The 19,109-nt window shown below is 38.9% G+C and overlaps 5 protein-coding genes across 7 annotated transcripts; 3 read left to right on the plus strand and 2 right to left on the minus strand.

The window, feature by feature from the left end:
- The first annotated feature begins 1,493 nt into the window (after positions 1–1,493).
- LOC6567960 lies at positions 1,494–4,945 on the plus strand. Its single transcript, XM_001994313.2, has 3 exons — positions 1,494–1,767; positions 1,875–2,028; positions 4,311–4,945. The coding sequence occupies exons 1-3, from the start codon at positions 1,622–1,624 to the stop codon at positions 4,671–4,673; spliced, it is 663 nt and encodes a 220-aa protein (XP_001994349.1). The 5' UTR covers positions 1,494–1,621; the 3' UTR covers positions 4,674–4,945.
- Positions 4,946–5,388: 443 nt separating this feature from the next.
- Positions 5,389–7,500, plus strand: LOC6567959 (beta-catenin-like protein 1). Its single transcript, XM_001994312.3, has 4 exons — positions 5,389–5,464; positions 5,533–6,990; positions 7,083–7,278; positions 7,341–7,500. Exons 1-4 carry the CDS (start codon positions 5,435–5,437, stop codon positions 7,424–7,426), a joined length of 1,770 nt encoding a protein of 589 aa, XP_001994348.1. The 5' UTR covers positions 5,389–5,434; the 3' UTR covers positions 7,427–7,500.
- Positions 7,456–11,948, minus strand: LOC6567958 (succinate--CoA ligase [ADP-forming] subunit beta, mitochondrial). Of its 3 annotated transcripts, XM_032740343.2 has the most exons (9): positions 11,772–11,932; positions 11,064–11,167; positions 10,161–10,313; positions 9,932–10,094; positions 9,598–9,865; positions 9,463–9,465; positions 8,836–9,260; positions 8,596–8,765; positions 7,456–7,807 (listed from the first exon to the last, which is right to left on the minus strand). In XM_032740343.2, the coding sequence occupies exons 1-9, from the start codon at positions 11,838–11,840 to the stop codon at positions 7,744–7,746; spliced, it is 1,419 nt and encodes a 472-aa protein (XP_032596234.1). In that variant the 5' UTR covers positions 11,841–11,932; the 3' UTR covers positions 7,456–7,743. The 3 variants fall into 3 exon arrangements, with proteins under 3 accessions (XP_032596234.1, XP_032596235.1, XP_001994347.1); XM_032740344.2 differs by lacking the exon at positions 9,463–9,465; XM_001994311.3 differs by lacking the exons at positions 7,456–7,807; positions 9,463–9,465 and having other exon boundaries at positions 8,148–8,765; positions 11,772–11,948.
- Positions 11,949–12,418: 470 nt separating this feature from the next.
- On the plus strand, positions 12,419–14,282 carry LOC6567957 (centriolin). The gene is made up of 3 exons (XM_001994310.3): positions 12,419–12,968; positions 13,027–13,303; positions 13,364–14,282. The coding sequence occupies exons 1-3, from the start codon at positions 12,567–12,569 to the stop codon at positions 13,621–13,623; spliced, it is 939 nt and encodes a 312-aa protein (XP_001994346.2). The 5' UTR covers positions 12,419–12,566; the 3' UTR covers positions 13,624–14,282.
- Positions 14,283–15,072: 790 nt separating this feature from the next.
- On the minus strand, positions 15,073–18,758 carry LOC6567956 (maternal effect protein oskar). The gene is made up of 5 exons (XM_001994309.3): positions 18,262–18,758; positions 17,113–17,506; positions 16,310–16,740; positions 15,841–16,222; positions 15,073–15,445 (listed from the first exon to the last, which is right to left on the minus strand). Exons 1-5 carry the CDS (start codon positions 18,740–18,742, stop codon positions 15,331–15,333), a joined length of 1,803 nt encoding a protein of 600 aa, XP_001994345.1. The 5' UTR covers positions 18,743–18,758; the 3' UTR covers positions 15,073–15,330.
- Positions 18,759–19,109: the final 351 nt, after the last annotated feature.

The following is a 19,109-nucleotide window of genomic DNA, read 5'->3' on the forward strand; positions in this document are numbered from 1 at the left end:
GTTTTGGGATAAATGCATGTCGTCCAAATATTATTTCGTGGTATTTTTACTTTTCTGTAATTCATTTTTAATTTGTATTGATTTCCTCATTATCTCCATGAATATTCACTTTTATTCATTATCACTTTTGTTAGCTATTATCAATAGTTGCATGTATGAAGACAGATGTTTTATTATGCTTTGGAAGGGTATTTAAGATTCGTTATATCTTATGAGTTTCAAGTCGGTTCTATTAAGCCAAAGTATGCAGTTATCTAAAACAAACGAATTAACTTTGACCTTCTTAAGATACTTAAGTCTAATTTACATACGAATTATAAAAATCCGTTTTTATTTTGGAGTTTTAAAATGTTCAATATGGAATTCATTTTAAAATTGTTGATCTCTAATTTCAACAGATTTTCTCTTCGATTTTCACATGAATTGTAGCAAACTGTGTATTAAAACCAATATCATAAATAAAATGCATTATAATTATTTAAAAAGTCAAATTAAAAGTAATTTATTGTAATACCAAATAACGAATTTAAAAATTAAAAAAATATTAATTGGGGATCCAAAAGAAAAGAAAATTATTATCATTATTTCCAAATTTATTTCTACTTTCTTTACATCTTAGCCACTCGAGTTGGATATTAATATTATGATTTACTTCAATCGATCTCTCTCTGCTGTAAACATTACTGCAACACTCATCGATGTCCATAAATAATACAACTATTTACCAGCCGACTTCCTAATTGAAAATGAAATTTCAAAGCTTGGCACTCGAGGTAAAGACTGAATGCGAAATGTGTCACCTGTGACTCTCGGCCAAATCAATTTGAACAAAAATTTGGGTTATGCAATGGTCAAAACGGCAAGGCGCAAAAATAGAGTACACGAACCAGAGAAATACATGCCTGCCACACCGATGTTAAATATTTATTTGAAACAAATACAATTGGCGAACAACAAAACTAAAATGCATTAAATTATGTAAATTTAAAGAAACTAAAGCATATATTTGTATGTAAATCTGTAGATGTATACACGAAATTGTCATTCGTTTGATGATATTTGAGACGTGGTCGTTGCTTGTTTGTATAGCTAATTATATAGCCTGATGCCCGGGGGCTTCAAGTAAATAACGTAAAATGGCCAAGGCGGGTATTCGCACTACTAAGTGCTGCAAAATGATGGGCGCCGAACGCATCTATTATGGATGGACCCAGTTAGTAAGTACTTACAATGCCCTACAGAGACAAGTGAGGCCGAAAATGTTTGTCAATGCAATCGACAGGTAACCAGTAACCAGTAACCAGCAACCAGACGGGCACTTAAAATTCAGCATCGTTAGTGAAGCAGCTCCAAAAATTTTCATGGTATATGAAAAACCCGCACAAAAACCGAGAGTCGAAGTCCAAGCCGAACTACGAGCCGAAGTGGCAGTCGCTCATATATAAGACCGGGTGTTACCAAAAAATTTGTGTCATTGCAGTTGCCTATAGTCGATCGGTCGGTCGTTGGTTTTCTTGTCGCGAACAATTTCGATAAATTGTTGAAAGAAAAAAGACAACTAAGAGAAACGAAAGTGTGTGGGTGTGAGTGCAAGAGAAATATTTGAAAGACATCCAGAAAAATGAAAGCGTTTATTGTCGCCGGTGTTTGTTTGTTCGGTCTGCTCAGCCTGGGCACGGCGCAATTCCAAAATGGACGTCTGGAGCCACCAAATCCGCAGCTGTGTGCCCAGCGCATAATTCACGAGAAGACACCCGATGGCAAAGGGTGAGTTAATCACTTCGTTCAACACTAATAAATAGTCACTAAGTGCCCGAAGAGGTATTTAAGCAGAATTGGCAATAATCACACTTACATCTCGCTTAACCATTTAGCTACTTCTTCTCGTGGCGTGACCCACAATTGAAGGGCGTGGAGGAGGATTGGCTGAGTGCCAGAAATTATTGCCGCAGACGTTGCATGGACTCCGTTTCGCTGGAGACCAGTCTGGAGAATGAATGGATCAAACAACGCGTCGTGGGCGAAAATGTAAGTTTTACGCATTATAAAAATAGGGTCTAAAGAATACAAAAGACTTGAGCAACAAACTTGAGTGCTGCTTCACATGTTAATTTTTTGAATTATCAGTGTACCTGTTAAGCTTATTTTGACCAGTCAAACAAATCATAAAAATTCAATAAAATCAACAAAAAATATGTATGCATGCAGGTCATTGTTGTATCAATTGATATACATACAAATGTATACTACACTTCTCAAAACAAGCGGCATATCAAAAAAGAAAAGATTTCGTCTCTTTATTGATAAGTAAAAAAGATTCGACAAAAAGCACCACAACACAAGTCAAAGCAATTGGTAATAATTTATGATGTTTGCCGCAAGCGTGTAAATGTTAGTTAAAGCCTATTGTTGAGATTATGTCATATCTGTTTTGACGAAGTGTGGGATAACAGCGGCAAAACTGAAATAACTTTTTCTGTGAACTTATGACAACTCGAAATGTTGTCGAAAGTGTGCCAAAGATAATCGAATTATGAAGTGACCACGTTAATGGCCCCAATACAAATTGAATGGCTTATTGGTCAGATTTCAATATAGATGTGGGATATTGATCTCATTGATTTATATTCACTCAAGTTCAATGTAAAGCCAAACAAAAACTTTCGCAGACTCCATATTTACAACGAATTAAATTTTTGAATTTTTTTTTGCAATTTTGTTTTTGCTTTTGTTGCTGTTGCTGTGATTACATTTTGCGCGCGATTCGTTGCTTATGCAACTGAAAGACAGACAAGTGTCAAGTTAAAGAGTTGTCTGCAACTGTCTGCTGACCAGTGGCCGGCAGCATCTAACGGTCTCCGTGTGAATTACGTGAGAAAAACTGATAATGGAAACGAAAGTTGGGTGTGAGGAAACACCAAAGGAAATAAAATATATGCACAAAAGTGAGAAAAACAATCAATAATGCATGTGTGTGTGTGTGTGTCTGTGTGTGTGTGTGTGTGTGTCTGTCTTTAGCTAACGGCGCAAACTTGTCTACAGAAACGAGGAAGCGTTTTTGCGGTTGCAATGCTTCCAGACGAATCAGTGCCAATGCCAAACAAAAGACTTAGGCAACGAACTTTCTGCAATGTATATCATTGTACTTGTGGAATGATTTTTGGTTGAATGATAGTTAGTCTAAAGACTCACCACATTACTGCCATTAAATGGAAATAAGCGGTAGTCTTAAGCCTTATCAAGCTTTAGCTTTTAAAATCTCAATAAATGATGATCACAATACTTTTATTTGTTTGAGAAAGTTCTTTAAACAAATTTCCATTCTCTCAATTGGAAACACCGTATGGACTTTCATTTTATTGCTTTTCTTTTGAGCCATTTTGCCGACCTACCTACGTATGCGCCGATAAGCTTAAGAGCCTTAAGCTGTCTCATATCATGCGCATTTATCGTGAGCGCTCCACTTTTACTTTATATCAGATCAAAGAGACAAAAACATTTCCCGTCACACAAATACCAAAGTGAAGCAAGTGCACCTGTTCACTTCCGCAATGCTGCAATTGATTGATTGAACCTTTAACAATTACAATGCTGGGCCGCAGCTAAACAAAAGAAAACAATGCAATGTCCATTCAGTTTCAACTTTCCGCTCATTGGAGTCATCCAAAGGGCAGCATTAAGCACTCGGCTGACGACAGGTATACGGTACGTGTGTATACCGATATGTATATATACTATATATATGTACATATAAAATAAACAGTTTTATGGCCACTCGGGTGAAAGTGACTGATGAGCATTGTGGTTGCTGTCACTGCCGCTGCCTCTGCCACCACCCGTGGCTCTCTTGAAATGTAGACAGCCGCACCACGCAAACATCGACGCTGGAACGGGTGCGGCCACAAAGGGCGCGACTTCGAATGAGTTCGCTTTCAATGATACCATAATAGTGGCTGCCCGGCTGTCTGGCTGCCTTTTGTTATTGGGCGTGTGCGGCCCAAACCTAAAATCGGGAAATCACCAAATGCCAAAGCTAAAATTTCTAATAGCTGTAATCGGTGCCAACGCATTTTCATGCGTACAACAAACGAGCCAACGGAATTTTAAGCCAAACTGCAAGTGCAATGAACTTGAACTAGTAAAAATTTAGATAGATAGATAAATTAGCTTACAAATGAAAAGCTTTAAAATAAAAAAAGGAACACTTAAAATTAAATTTTCAATAATACGTAAGATTCTTACACTTTTTTATTATTTAATTTATTTACATTTTACATAAAATGTACTCATACAAAATGATGTATTTGCAGGTGAAATACATCTGGACCAGTGGTCGTCTGTGCGACTTTAAGGGCTGTGAACGTCCCGATCTGCAGCCGACGAACATCAACGGCTGGTTCTGGACCGCCACACTGCAGAAGTTGGCACCCACCACAGAGCGCGGCCAGGGCGATTGGTCGCCCACCGGCGGCATTGGACTGCCCCAGCCCGATAACCGTGAATTCAAGCAGAATGGCGCACCCGAAAACTGTTTGGCTCTGTTAAACCAGTTCTACAACGATGGCGTCAACTGGCACGATGTTGCCTGCCACCACAAGAAGTCCTTCGTCTGTGAGGAGAACGATGCCCTGCTGAAATATGTGCGCTACACAAATCCCAATCTGCGCATCTAAATTGCTCAATTGGTAGCAGCTGGAATTAGGTGTGGAGTTGGAGTTGGAGCCCAGAGCAGCTACTCCAAATAAACCAAAAATGATATTTTATGTAGCTACCACATACATTAGTATATATGCATGTGTGTAGATGTGTGTGCTTCTGTGCGAACATGCTCATGTACTTTTTGCTAGTTACTCTATGATTATCTTTTCAACTTCTGGCTATCCTATTTGTCTTACGTATGTATTTTTGTAACCCTTTCCCAGTCTCTGTGCTCTTCCCCATCAATTAGTTTAATTATTAATTTTGTATTAATTTATGATTTCTTAAATTATAATATAACATTCAAAAACGACATGTAAAACATATAAATTGATTTTATTTTGTATGCAGATCAACGATAAGGGTTACAAATTGGGTTTGGGGCGTTACTGAGCTGATATATATGTTTATATATGTATGTATAATTGCAGATATAGCGGCATATTCAAATATATGGACACCTATTTTTATAGCGAAAATTTTGTCTATATTTATACACGTACTTATTCAAACCAAGTACTGAAATATGTATCGATTTTTATTGACAATATAATCCGATAATCAGCACAACTTTGCTTTTAAAACATAAGTCCCGATCAACAACCATAACGATAGACATTGTATCGATATACATCTTCAGCTGTGGTATTTTTAAATACTAGTGGTATCGATACTTAATAGTATCGATGCAATTTGCACAACAAGCGTTGATGTTTATTGGATTTGCTGGTTGAATATGGATATTGGCGAACTGTTGGCGTTCAAGGCAAGTATGGTGCAATAGAAGCAAGCGTAACCCACTAACGAGTCTATCATACACATGAATAAAAACAGCCCGAGCAGACACCAAAGCGACCACATGAGGAGGACGACGATTTCGCGCTGCCGGAACCGGCGACCAGCGATATTGGAAAACGGGGCGGCGGCGGCGATGAAAAGGCCAAGCGAATGCGCCGCATTGCAGAAGCCAAAGAAACAGCCAACTACAAAAAACCGCATGTAGGCAGTTCGGGGTCGGCTACAGGGTCGGGCAGCGGAAGCGCATTCGAGTTTGATCCGGAGTTAACTGAGGAGGAGCGTCTCAATATACTGAAGTATGTGGAGAGCGAGGAAGCCGAAGGCGATGTGCTGGACGAACAGGGTCTTAAGAAGCTAATACTGGTGTTCGAGAAACGCAACCTGAAGAATCAGGAGATGCGAATCAAATTCTCCGATAATGCAGAGAAATTCATGGACTCGGAGTTGGATCTGCATACGGTGATTCAAGAGCTAAAAGCAGTTGCCACAGTGCCGGATCTTTATCCGCTGCTCGTGGAGCTGCACGGCCTGCACAGTCTGCTCGAGCTGCTGGCACATCAGAACACAGACATTGCCGTTGCCGTCGTTGATCTGCTGCAGGAAGTCACCGATGTGGACATTCTGGGTGAAAGTAACGAGGGCGCTGAGGCGTTAATTGAGGCATTGCGCAAGGAGCAAATCTGTGCATTGCTCGTACAGAATCTGGAGCGTCTCAACGAGCAGGTGAAGGAGGAGGCAGACGGAGTCCACAATACGCTGGCCATTGTGGAGAACTTGACGGAGATTGATGGCGAATTTGTGCGCGAAGCGGCCACACAGGGTCTGCTCGCCTGGTTACTTAAGCGGCTCAAGGGCAAATCGCCCTTTGACCCAAACAAATTATACTGCAGCGAAATATTGTCGATACTGATACAGACGGAAAACGAGAATCGGCTGCTGCTGGGCACGTTGGACGGTGTGGATGTTTTGCTGCAACAATTAGCTGTATACAAGCGGCACGATCCGGCCAGCAACGAGGAGCAGGAGTACATGTCCAATATGTTCAATTGCATGTGCTCGGCGCTGATGGCACGCGAGAATCGCGATCGTTTCCTCAATGGTGAGGGCCTGCAGCTGATGAACCTGATGCTGCGTGAGAAGAAAATGTCGCGCAACGGCTCACTCAAGGTGCTCGATCATGCCATGGCCGGCCAGGATGGACGCGAGAATTGCAACAAATTTGTTGAGATCCTTGGCCTACGCACCATTTTTCCGCTATTCATGAAGACGCCCAAGCGCAACAAGCAGCGCCTGCTCTCCATCGACGAGCACGAGGAGCATGTGTGCTCCGTGATTGCGTCCATGCTGCGCAATTGCAAGGGCACTCAACGCCAGCGCATGCTGGCCAAGTTCACTGAGAACGATCACGAGAAGGTTGATCGTCTGCTGGAGCTGCATCTCAAATATTTGGCCAAAGTGGAAACCATTGACAGGGAAATCGACCAGCAGCCGAAGGTAAGCAAATCAAGCGCAAATATCTGAGAACAACTTTCCCAGACTGCTTTTAAAACTGCAATTGTTAAGAAAATACATTTTTCTCTGAACAGGATGCGAGCATAGATGAAGACGAGGAGGCGGAGAATAATTACATAAAACGCTTAACTGGCGGTCTATTCACGCTGCAACGCATCGACTATATCCTGCTGGAGGTCAGCTCCACATCGGATACAATTAAACAGCGCGTACTACAAATTCTAAACTTGCGCGGTGCCTCAATGAAGACAATTCGAAGCATAATGAGAGGTATGCTTTTGCTAATGTCCAATCCAAAATGTAGTTAATTTCAATGGATGCTTTACTTTTAGAATACGCTGGCAATTTGGGAGATGGCGACACCGACTGGCGAGAGCAGGAGCAGACGCATATACTTTCCCTAGTCGATCGATTTTGATTCCAGCTGAATATAAATAACTATATCAATTAAACGTCCTTTGGCGTTCACAATAACAATTTAATTTGCCTATATCTAGTAAATTTTGATTATTGTGGAATTTAGAAACTTCAAATTTGTTTGTTTTTGTTTTTTCAATACAATTTTAGATCTACAATTTCAATCGGAGTTATTCGTCCAATTTCTATTTGCTTTTGTTCCTTGGTTCTCGCTTTTCTTTGGAAACTGTATATAATTATGTTATCCTCTGATATTATTTGGCTTTATTCATTTTAAAGGGACGATAAATGAAGTTTCTATTCTAGTTTCTTATATTTTTACTTCTTTTTACATTTGTCATCATTCTTCTTTTCCGGTTTCTTTTCGCATTTATCCTTCCCCCTGCATAAATATGAATTAGTTGTTGGTTCTAACTTATGGAGAAAAAAACAAATTAAATACGCGTAATAAAAAATATTTTAAATTATACAAAATAAAGACAATTTGTTAAGTGAATCAGCAGTGGTATTTTGAATTCGACATAGCAAACAAGTGAGCATAAAATTGGTTGACGAAAAAACAAATTATAAAACTAAATAAATTCGATAAAGCGTGTTTTGTAATAGTATTGAAATTTAATTAAAAGCAAACTAATTTTAATTGCATAATACACGTCTAACTACTTTTTAAGCAGTGTGCTGTTCAATAAATTAAATGAGTTTAGCAAAAATCACGATCGGCATTTAGTTTTCACTTTCAGCTGTAAGTTTCCTATTATATTAGAGTTCGTGCAAATAACAATATATTTTGGTTTTTACATATACAATGCTTTACAGGTGCAAACAACTTTCAGCGGGATTATTCGAAATTATTTAATAGTACGGCGTGTGGTTTGTTCAAAATACACAACAATGACGAGTTTTGAGTTGAACCTCATCTTATAAGTCATCAGATTATTATATTTTCTTCTCTTTTTTTTTTGCAGAATTGCTGCATTCCTTTAATTCGATCAATCGAAAGCGAATATATATCTAACTACTAAGCGATGAATAGTAGTTTATGTGGATTGTATCTAATTTGTTGAGTAGTTGTGTGAGTGTGTGTGTGTTCTTCTAGTTATTTGTGTGAGTGTCGCTAGTGTTGCACGTGGGCTTTATGGTTGACTTAGCCGTTAATTGGTTTCGATCTACTTCTGTGCATCGGGAATCTCAAAGTTAACATCCATGTTCATTTCGCGCGCCAGCGAAACAATCTGTGCCAAATGCACGGCCATATCAGCAGCCTTGTCCAAATCATCGCGCGCCAAGATCTTCAAGCCCGATGAACGTATCAGCTCGCGAGCCTCCTTCACCTTGGTGCCCTGTTGCCAAATACATACAAAGGATCAGCACATTGGAAAGCAATCTGAAGCCACAGTGTAGAAAACTCACCTGCAAACGCACAACGATTGGCAAATTCAGGTTCAAGTCCTTTGCGGCAGCAATGATGCCCTCGGCAATGACATCGCAGCGCATAATGCCACCGAAAATGTTGACCAACAAGCACATGACTTTCTTGTCCGATGTAATAATCTTGAATGCAGCTTTGACGGCTTCTGCCGTGGCGCCACCGCCGACGTCAAGGAAATTGGCTGGCTCACCGCCGTACAACTTGATAATATCCATGGTGGCCATGGCCAGACCAGCACCGTTAACCATGCAACCAATGGTACCATCCAGGGCAATGTAATTCAAATTGTATTTGGCCGCCTCGACCTCCTTGGGATCTTCCTGAGTCCAGTCGCGCATGCAAAACAGTTCCTTCTGCCGGAACTCGGCATTGTCATCGAAACGCAATTTGGCATCAAGGGCAAAGACTGCAATTGGCAATAGAATGCATTAGTTATAATATTCACATCGAAAGCAATACACAATACAATTTTTAGTTACACGAAATATTGAGGATTAAATTATTACTTTTGATTTAATACCTTAATGCTACAAAACATGCTAAAGAAGGTTTCTGTCTATTGATTGTCATTTAAAATCTAGCTACCAAGCATTTCGAATAATACTTACAGCCTTTGTGGGTTAACATCGTTAGAGTTTTCACGCAAGATGCAAATTCAATGAGTTTAAATATAGATGAGGAATGGGTTAGTTGTTAGCGGACACAGCACACATGATATTAATAAAGAAAGGAAATCAACTTACAGCCGGTCATGGCATCTTCGGCATAGGGATTGATTTCAACCAAGAGCGCATCTTTCTTCACAAACAGTTTGTACAGATTCATCAGCATTTCGATATGCTCATCAGCACCGGCTCCACCCAGTCCGACCTTTTCAATCATTCTGCAGGCCTGCTCCTTGGTAAGACCCTCGACAATGTCGATGGGCTCATAAAGAATGGCATCGGGATTTTCCTTGGCAACTTCCTCAATGTCAACGCCGCCCTCCTTGGATGCAATCAAAACCGGACCCTAAGCGTAGGTGAATTATTTAATTAATGAGTATAATCATTGAGTAATCAAGTATTTTAAACTTACGTTGAAGGCGCGCTCCATCATGACGGCAAAGTAGAACTCACGACGTGGGAATTTGCGCTCGGCAACCATCACCTTCTTACAGATGCGACCAGCGGCGCCAGTTTGCTTGGTCACCAGCAGCTGATCAATCATCTTGGATGAATATTGCTCAGCGCTGTCGGCACTGCGAGCGTTATAAATGTCAATATTAGTATTTTACGAAATATATATAAAAGTGAATATGATTTACTCGAAAACGACGCGCACACCGCCCTTCAGGCCGTTCTTGAATGTTCCCTTGCCGCGACCGCCAGCAAGAACTTGCGCCTTCAGCACCAGATTATCTGTTTTCAGGTTTTGGGCAATATCATGAGCCTCCTTGCCATTCTTGGCAACGGCAAATCTGTAAATACAAGTTGAATCATCAGTATTTGGGTAATATTTGTAGATAGCTCGACTTGAATGACTCAGCTAGCCAGAAACAAACCATAATTATTGAAAATTACGTCAAAGTGGCGACAACAGCTGTTATCAACAAATAAAAACCTCTTTTTTAGAATACAATAAGTGTTGTCATTAGAAACACTTTTGTATTACCTCAAGATTACTAGACTGGGAATTGTTTATTACTGAAATTAAATGACTTTCATTATTTCGTTTCTTTTATGGGTGTTCAAACGTAGAGAGTCTAAAATTTGAGATTTTATATTTTGCTTTTAAGTTAAATCATATTTTCCTGAAATTTTAAATGTGGTTTTCTTATTTATATGTAAATATTTTTTTTTACTGCCTTTCGTTTTGTTAAAAATTCGTTTTTTTAATAACAAAATTAAAGAATACAAAGTATTAATTTGAATACGCAGTAGTCACTTTAATAATATTATTCGACTATCAACAAGTTTTGTTGTATAATAAAAACTGAAAATGATTAAAGGATTATCAACCGCTTCATTTAATCATATTGTCTATACTGAATCTTATCAGTGCTGCTTATCGTCATCTCATGGGCTGTCACTCTGTTTAGCAATACTTGCATTATTTGCTTTTATTAAATAGTGGCCAAAGTGCACAGAGATGCGTAGTCGCCTCTTTTGTTGAACTTTGGACTGGCACTTGTTATGTATACAATAGATAAAGATACATATTTACTTACCGAGGCGTTGGGATGTTGCTTTCGTTGAGCAGGGTGTATGAGACGTGTTCCTGCACATTAAGATTTCTTATTTGCTGCAGTCCAATTGGCGAGTAATTCAGGATCTGCAAGCAGAAGGCACAAACATTACAAAAATTTCCAATTAGCGAAAAGTCACGGGAATCCGATTGGAAAAGAAAATACGATAAAACACAAAACGAATTCAAGCAATGACGCATCAGATAAGCAAATATGTCTGGCACAAACAAATACGGTAAATATAGATTCGCAGGCGAAGATATCAGTTAAGATCGTCACGACGTATAACGGCATATCATAATGCTAATCAAATCCAATTCGCATAGATTCAAAATTTTAATTAGTGGGCTCGGCAACGGCAGCAGCAACAGTTGACATTGCTGCGCACTGATAACAAAAAGCATATTTGCAGTTACTAGGTGGTCAAGGTCTTAACTTAATCTACACATAGGAATGTTGCGTCACACACACACACACACACATATATGCAAACAACAAATTGATCGAAAAGACCGCAAGTCAGGTGGCTGCTTTGAGCTTTTTGACGCTCACCGCAAAGAGAGTGAGAGAGAGCGCGAGCATAGCATAGTTTTAACCTTGTCATGTTGTTGTTGGATTTAGTTGCTCTATTGCAATTATGTAAAAGTACGGTGAAAAATTGCACATTTGTCAACGTTGCACGAGACTCACCTTTGCAACAGTCGCGGGTTTCACAGTTTCGATGAGGCAGCCGCCTGCACGTGCCAAAAAGGAAGCCATTTTTGTCTAAAATACGTCAAATACTAAGCTAAATTTGTTGGCAATTATTTCTACACAAAGTGCGACTCACTTCGCTCGCCTTCTGAAATATAAATCTAATAGTTGTTATCGCTGTAGGGTTTAGTATTAAAATACGGTCACACATTGAACAGCTGTTTATTCAGCTTAGTCGATAACTGAAATCGATATTTCAACATTTAAACTTAGGCAAATGCGTTAAAATACGTTTTTTTCTTAATTAAATATGCTGTACGCTTAGTAATTAGTAGATTGTAATGTTTTGTATCTAAAGATCTTTACATGCTTTTCTATTACCTAAACCTTTGCTATTGTAATAGCGCCTGATATGAACGCATATCGATCAAATACGCGATTGTTCAATTGATCGCATAAAAACTCAACATAAATAATAACCGATAGCACTTTTTGAATTTCAGCCGCAATATTGGATTCTGCCGTTTAAAATCTTATACATTTTCAGTTTCAATAACAATACACAAAATAAAAATCATATCTTTAAATATTACAACTTTACGTATAATCTTATCTTGATGCAACGGATGCAAATTATTTCGACGATTTGCTAATTTCTGCTAATGCCAAATAACGGAACTGTGTATTGTAATTTCCAGCTGATCATGAAATAACCCACAGAATAGCAAACCAAAATTCATACATAATAATTGATCGCTTGAAAGGCATAAATACCTTAAGGAAATAATACTAATGAATTATGATCAATACACTCGGTGGATGCAGCCTCAACAAGAGGATTCTTACAATCAATTTTGTTTTAATTGGTTTCAAAATAAGAACAAGGCAGAGCTGGATGAGTTGAAATTACAACTAAAAAGGGAGCGCACAGCAAAAAATGATCAAGCACATCTGCTGCAAACTGTTTCGGACTCTGAACGCAAGCTGCGTGCAGATAACGAAAAACTGCTCATGGAAATAGATAGTCTGACAAATTTGCTCAAAGCAATCAAAGTCGAGCTTGCCGAGTTGGAGGCACAACAGAAAAAACAATTGGAAAATGTTTTGCAGAAACAGGAGAATCTACTTGCAGAAAATGCCTTGCTTAAGGGAGACTCCAAAGAGCTGGCAATGTTGAAGGAACAATACTCAGAGGTAAAAATTAATTGAATTAATTTCTTAAGCATTATTATTGAGTTGAACAATCTTCAAGCTGGACGAGGAACGATTCCAACTTAAATTGAAGCTAGACAAACGCATTGAGAATGTCAACGCCTTGAATGCGTCCAACGAAATGCTTTTGAATGGAAACGAGAAACGCGATAAGACGATTGTAAAATACGAGAAACAGCTGCAAAAAAACCTCAAATTAAGTTCGTCATGCGATAGTGTTCTTTCAAGTCAGAGTGGCACATCCCAACAGCAAGAAAGGCGCCTTGGATGCAAGGCAATACATATACTCAGCGCGCTTGGCGCAGAGAATACTGCAGGTAAATTGACAATTTTAAATTGGCAATTGACAATTGACAATCCAAATGTATTTGTTGTAGGCCCCTGGCTGTGCTTGCGTTGCGGCAGCAATGATTCTCCCATTAACATCCCTTCATATGCCGAGTTTCGTCAACATTTGATGGAGGTGCACAAGGAGACCATTGATCCGGCCCTGTGCGAGCATTGTGGCTGGCGTTCCACCAGCGATCGCCAACTGCAGTTTCACATGTACAAAAAACACCAGATCGATTCGTTGTTCTACACATTCTCAAGGTCAGCGATATTGGGAAAGGACCATGACTATGATCAGCAGTATTAATCGAGTCAAATGGATTGTCCCCAAGACCCTAATCGAAAATCTTAGTGTCTGAAATCTTTTACATATTGACCAATTGGAGTACTGAATTATTTTCGTTGTTATTTCCAAGTTATTCACTTAATATTAATATTTAAAGAAATATTTTGACTGGTTCAAAGTCTCGAATTGTGACGCATTTAATTTTCCCAATTGATTATTTTGTTTACAATGAAAACACTTTCGTAATAGAAGTATTTACCAGTATTAATTCCAAGGAACAAGCAACAGCAGAGATTTAAACTTATAATACATATATAATAATTGAATATGTCATAATTACACATGTAAAATGAAATAATATGACAAAGCTGATCTTGAGTTGCTTCTCAGCAGACACAAAGCAGTTGCTCATTAAAAAAAGATAAAATTCCAAGGAATTTATAGCGATGCAAAAGAATATTCAAAGGAATCCGAAGTTTGTTAGAGTTATTTATATAACTTATTAAATCATAGAATTTGTATAAGTCTTGGCCAAAGGCGACAGAATCTTCTAATTATATGCCATGCATTATAATAATAATGAAATGTTTCAATTAATTTTTAAACATCTTTTGATTTTCAACAACAATCTTAACACAATTCGCATTCGATACATAATATTAAAGCGTCTTTTAATAGTTTTTCCCATTGTTTTTATTTTTTTACATTTTTTTTTATTTTACATTGCTTGTTATGGTTGGACATACAAAAAAAAAGGTGACATCAGCATACAAGACGACATTAACATAGATACAAGAAATAAATTTGTTTATAATTATGATAATTACGCAAATGAGTATGTTTCTTTGTACAAATGGAAACGAATTCGAAATTCTCATACTAACAACGTACACTGTAAGAAAGCACGCACTTATTGATTGGCATGCTGAATATGCAGTGTACATTTCGATATTGATATTGAAACGCTAAGACGAAAACACACGAAAATTGTGCAAATGTTTCACTTAAATAAAGCTTAAGCACAATTTAAAGGAAATCAACCGCGGTATTGATTCTGTGCAAGCCAAGCATTAAGTGAAACAAATGCATTTTCATGGATGCAACTAGCCACATGGCTCCGACGTATGTAGATATCCTGCAGCACAGAGTAGAACAGATTCTAATACATCAACATGGGCTAAGTTGGCCAGAGGAACACAGAGAAAAAGATATACAATTAATAACATTGCAATGTTCAAGCATTTTCCATTGGGCTCTGTGCGAAAATCCCAATGAAAAATGATTGGGGATTTTAAATTGATAGCAAACAATTGTTTATTGAAATCCAATTCGTTGTATATTGAATTTTCGCTAAATGTTTTTGGGATAGCAGCAAAAACGAAATACACGAAAATTCCAAATGCAACAAATTAAAGATTTCAAATGATAATTCGATTTTTGACACAAAGAACACATAGAACACAAAAAAAGAACATTTAACATATAACATATATTTATCACATATAATAACTAACTAGAGACTAACACAGAACGAGACGCACACATAAAACACATTAAAAACTAGAACATTCCAAATTTCATTTCGGTTTAAAAGCAGCGTGCCGTCATTTTCAAAAAATAAATAGAATTGTTAACTTGTACAAGCTCATTTGGTGCTTGGTGCCAGACCAGTGCTCCCCTCCCCTTCCCATCCACCCCTCTTATTGTTTTGCTCGTCTCTGGCACAGCTCAGCTCTGATAAAAATACTCCACATTCTCCTCGATCATCTGCAGCACACGCTGCCGTCCGATTTTGTTCCAGAATACATGTGGCTCCGACGAACCCGTCACACTACGTGGCGCGCTGCAAAAATCAATGCAAAATTATTCAATAAATAAGCCAAAAATGTATTGATTGAAACTGAAACATGTTTAAATTTTGCTTTGCTATTTTACGGCTGCATTTTGACTATTCACTAAAAACTTAACAACTCTGCCAGATATAAAATAGAGTTTCATCAAAATTGTCTTCACTCATGCAAGAATATATAAAATATGTCAAAGAAAGAAGGCAAGAAAGCTTCTTGTGGATTAGGATTATTGAATAATCATATATACCCTTTGAACTTTGCGACTCTAACTCTAAAATTGTGCGAGATATAGATAGATAAATAGATAGATAGAGAGATAGATAGATAGATAGATAGATAGACATATCGCATTTCAAAAGGTAATATATATATATACATATGTACTTACTTCTGGAAACAATCGAATCGCACGATGCCATTCTCGTTGACCAGGCACGAGTGTATATCAATGACTTTGAGGTGTCGCCCCTCGCTGCGTATGAACTTGTTGAAGCGCGACACCTTGTCGCATGTGTGCTTGTCGTGGCGATAGTTGGCCAGCGGTGCCAGCGTGGTCAGCACTGGGACAAATCTGCGATTGTGCATCTCCTTGATTAGCTGACGGAAATCGTGCTCGATCTGCACCAGCGGCCTGCCTCGCATTATATCCACCGAACCGATGTTAACAATGATTTGTGTCATCTCCGCCAGCTCGACGTGGCGCAGCCGTTGCCGTGCCGCGCTTATTGTCTGCCCCGAGATGCACAAACCAGACTGCAGCACCTTTTCATCTATTGGGTTAGGGTTGTGGGGAAGAGTGGGATGACATACAAATTATGCTCAATTCTCCGATCGACTCGCGTCTCGTTCTCACTTACACTTCTTGAGACGGCACTTGAGCTCCATCCGCGCCAAATACAACAAGAAGTCATCGCCCAGCAATGGGAAATCCAACAGATATGCATCATTGTCCGAGTTGATGGTGAACATGGAGTCATGTTGCGATGGACATGACAACGTTGTTGGCGTGGGCGTAAATTCATGACGTCGCTTGTGTGTGTAATCCTCCAGCTGGTGTTGCTCTTGTTGTTGTTGTAGCTGTTGTTGTTGCTGTGGATGATGATGAAGTTGCTGTTGTTGCTGCTGCTGATGTGGTTGCAGTTGTTGCTGTGACAGTGTTGCTGCCCGTAGCTGTGCAGGATTCAAGGCGTTGGAATAGATGTTGTTTCTGATGCTGTTGTTGTTGTTGTTAGTGTTGTTGTTGTGGTTGCTCAGAGCTGCCAGCTGCGGTAGCTGATATTGATTGTTGCTGTAAAAATACAGTAATCGATTTGACTTTAATCAAAGGAATGCCAAATGCCAAACAAATGCAATTCCATTACTAAATAACCAGCATGATTGCATTAAGTTTGACAGTAGCCTTACTATTCATTTTACAGTGATTACTCGATAAGACGAATCTCTTCCCTTCAGCAACTGTTATATCATTGCTATACTGCAGCGATCTATATATCTATATCTGCTCTAGATCTGATTTTTTAAATTCAATTACAATTTTTGTAAATGTTAATTTTGACTGAAAATTAATCGTTGAAATGGAAATTCAAGATAAGAGACTCATTTCCGAGGGAGATTACCGACTGGAGCGGATATTAGATCGTGTGGCTGGTGTTGCACTTACAGATGCTTCCAGTTGTCCTGATAGACACAGCTGGGCGCCAATGCAGCGTTGGCCAAGTGCTGCATTTGAGTCATCTTGACAACTGGCGGCTTCTCACTCATGTTCAGGTTGTAGTTGAGGTTGCAGTTTTGTGGCACTCGCCGCTTGTATTGGGAGCGCCACAGACGCGGTGGCTGCGGCTCCTGCGCAGATGCAACAGCATTGTTGCCACTGTCGCACTGTCGCTGCTGCAGTATCATCTCGTGCAGATGCCGCGTCCCATCCGTGGGCTTGATGTTGAACAGACGCTTGCCACTCGCACAGCACTCGGCCGTCACTTGCGGTATGGTCAGCAGAAAATCGGTGATGTTGTCGTGCAGCGGGAATGCCGTGCCCGTAAATTGTCGATATTCCTCTGCAAGAGTTGCACATGCAGCAAAAGTTGGTATTATGTAAATGCATTTCTTTCTTATGATTTAAATAGCTCTCTTGCAAAAATGAGCTGTGATACTTATATACGGAAACTGGTAATAATTGCAGCCAACAACTTCAAATTTGTAGCAATTTAAGTCAATCATAATAAGAGTGAAAATTGATAGTAAATTGTTGATATTTAGAATTTACTATAAATTATGTAAAACAATAGATTTAACAGCTAGTAAAAATTCTCCAACAAATTCTCTCTTTTTATATTTAATAATCTAGACAAAAATATTGAATACTATTTTTAACTTGTACTAAAAGCTGCGATAAATGTACCAATTCAGGCACCAGTTAAAAGTGCAAATATTTATGGTAAGTGACAAAAATTTACTATACAATTTGTAGATTTATCATAAAGACTAAAGATAAAACCAGAGAAAAAAAAGGATATTGGTTTTATCTTAAAATTACCCACGAGTTAGTATTATACTGTGATTCCATGCATGATTATAAACACGTGTTAAAATTTTTATTCCTTTAGCTTTTAGTGTCAATCACACTCAATCACAGCAGCTGAATTATTGCTTTCTTCAAGTGATTTTTAGAAATTTTAAATAAAATATCTGATTTCATAATTCTACGTAATTCATTCTCATGCTTCAACTGGAACCATTTTTTTTTTCAATTTATATAAAAGTTTTGTTTTCCATTACAAAGAATGAAGACTTTCACGTGTTTTGTACTTACTTTTGATGCTCGATATCGTGATACCATTCTGGGCATTGGCCAGCAATATGGCGCGTATTTCATTATCAATGTCGGGGTACTCGTCACGCACCCCCAGATAGGTGTTTTCCATGATGGTCATGCTGGAGCTATATTTCGATATTAAAGTCGACGAAAGCGTGGTCACAACTTGCAACTGCTGCTCCTGCTTCTGCTCCTCCTTCTCCACCTGGCTGATGTGTCTGCTGAGCACTCGCTGGGGCTGAGCTGCCGCTAAATTCTGGCGTGCTGTGAAAATCTTTTGAAATTTTCGCAAATACGTTGATTTTTCGTTGTAGAATTGCTTAAAGCCACGTTGTTTCTGCTGTTGCTGTTGGTGTTGGTGTAATTTAAGCTGCTGGCGCCACTGCTGAAAACACGTGGTCAGCTTTTTTCTCAATGCCGTCAGGCGGTGATTGTAAGTGTTCGGCACGCTGTTAAATTCACTTCTGAATGTCGCCATCGTTTTGTCGAAAATGAGTGCACATTTGTCTGTCCCATGTGCATTGCCTCACGTCCTCTCTCTCTCTCTCTCTATCACGCTCTGTCTCTATCCTTTCCCATTCATCTTTCTATGTGCGTCAATTTTGGAGAGTTTCTCGCTGTGCGTGCATTTGCATTGGTATTCGTATTGATCACTGCAATTTGGCAAGTGTGGGAGCTGTTAATTGCAGTCCATCAGCATGCGTGCTTTAACTGTTTATCTTCATCGAGAGTAGTAGGGTGCCTCAATATTTGAAATGACAAAAAATATATTTATTAGCAGATGGTTATTTGCTAAACAGTAGTTACTTTGCAGACTATGACAAGAAGTAATAGTATTGATATCG

The sequence above is a fragment of the Drosophila grimshawi genome, unplaced genomic scaffold (genome assembly GCF_018153295.1).
Source record: "Drosophila grimshawi isolate 15287-2541.00 unplaced genomic scaffold, ASM1815329v1 contig_311, whole genome shotgun sequence".
Classification (NCBI taxonomy): domain Eukaryota; kingdom Metazoa; phylum Arthropoda; class Insecta; order Diptera; family Drosophilidae; genus Drosophila; species Drosophila grimshawi.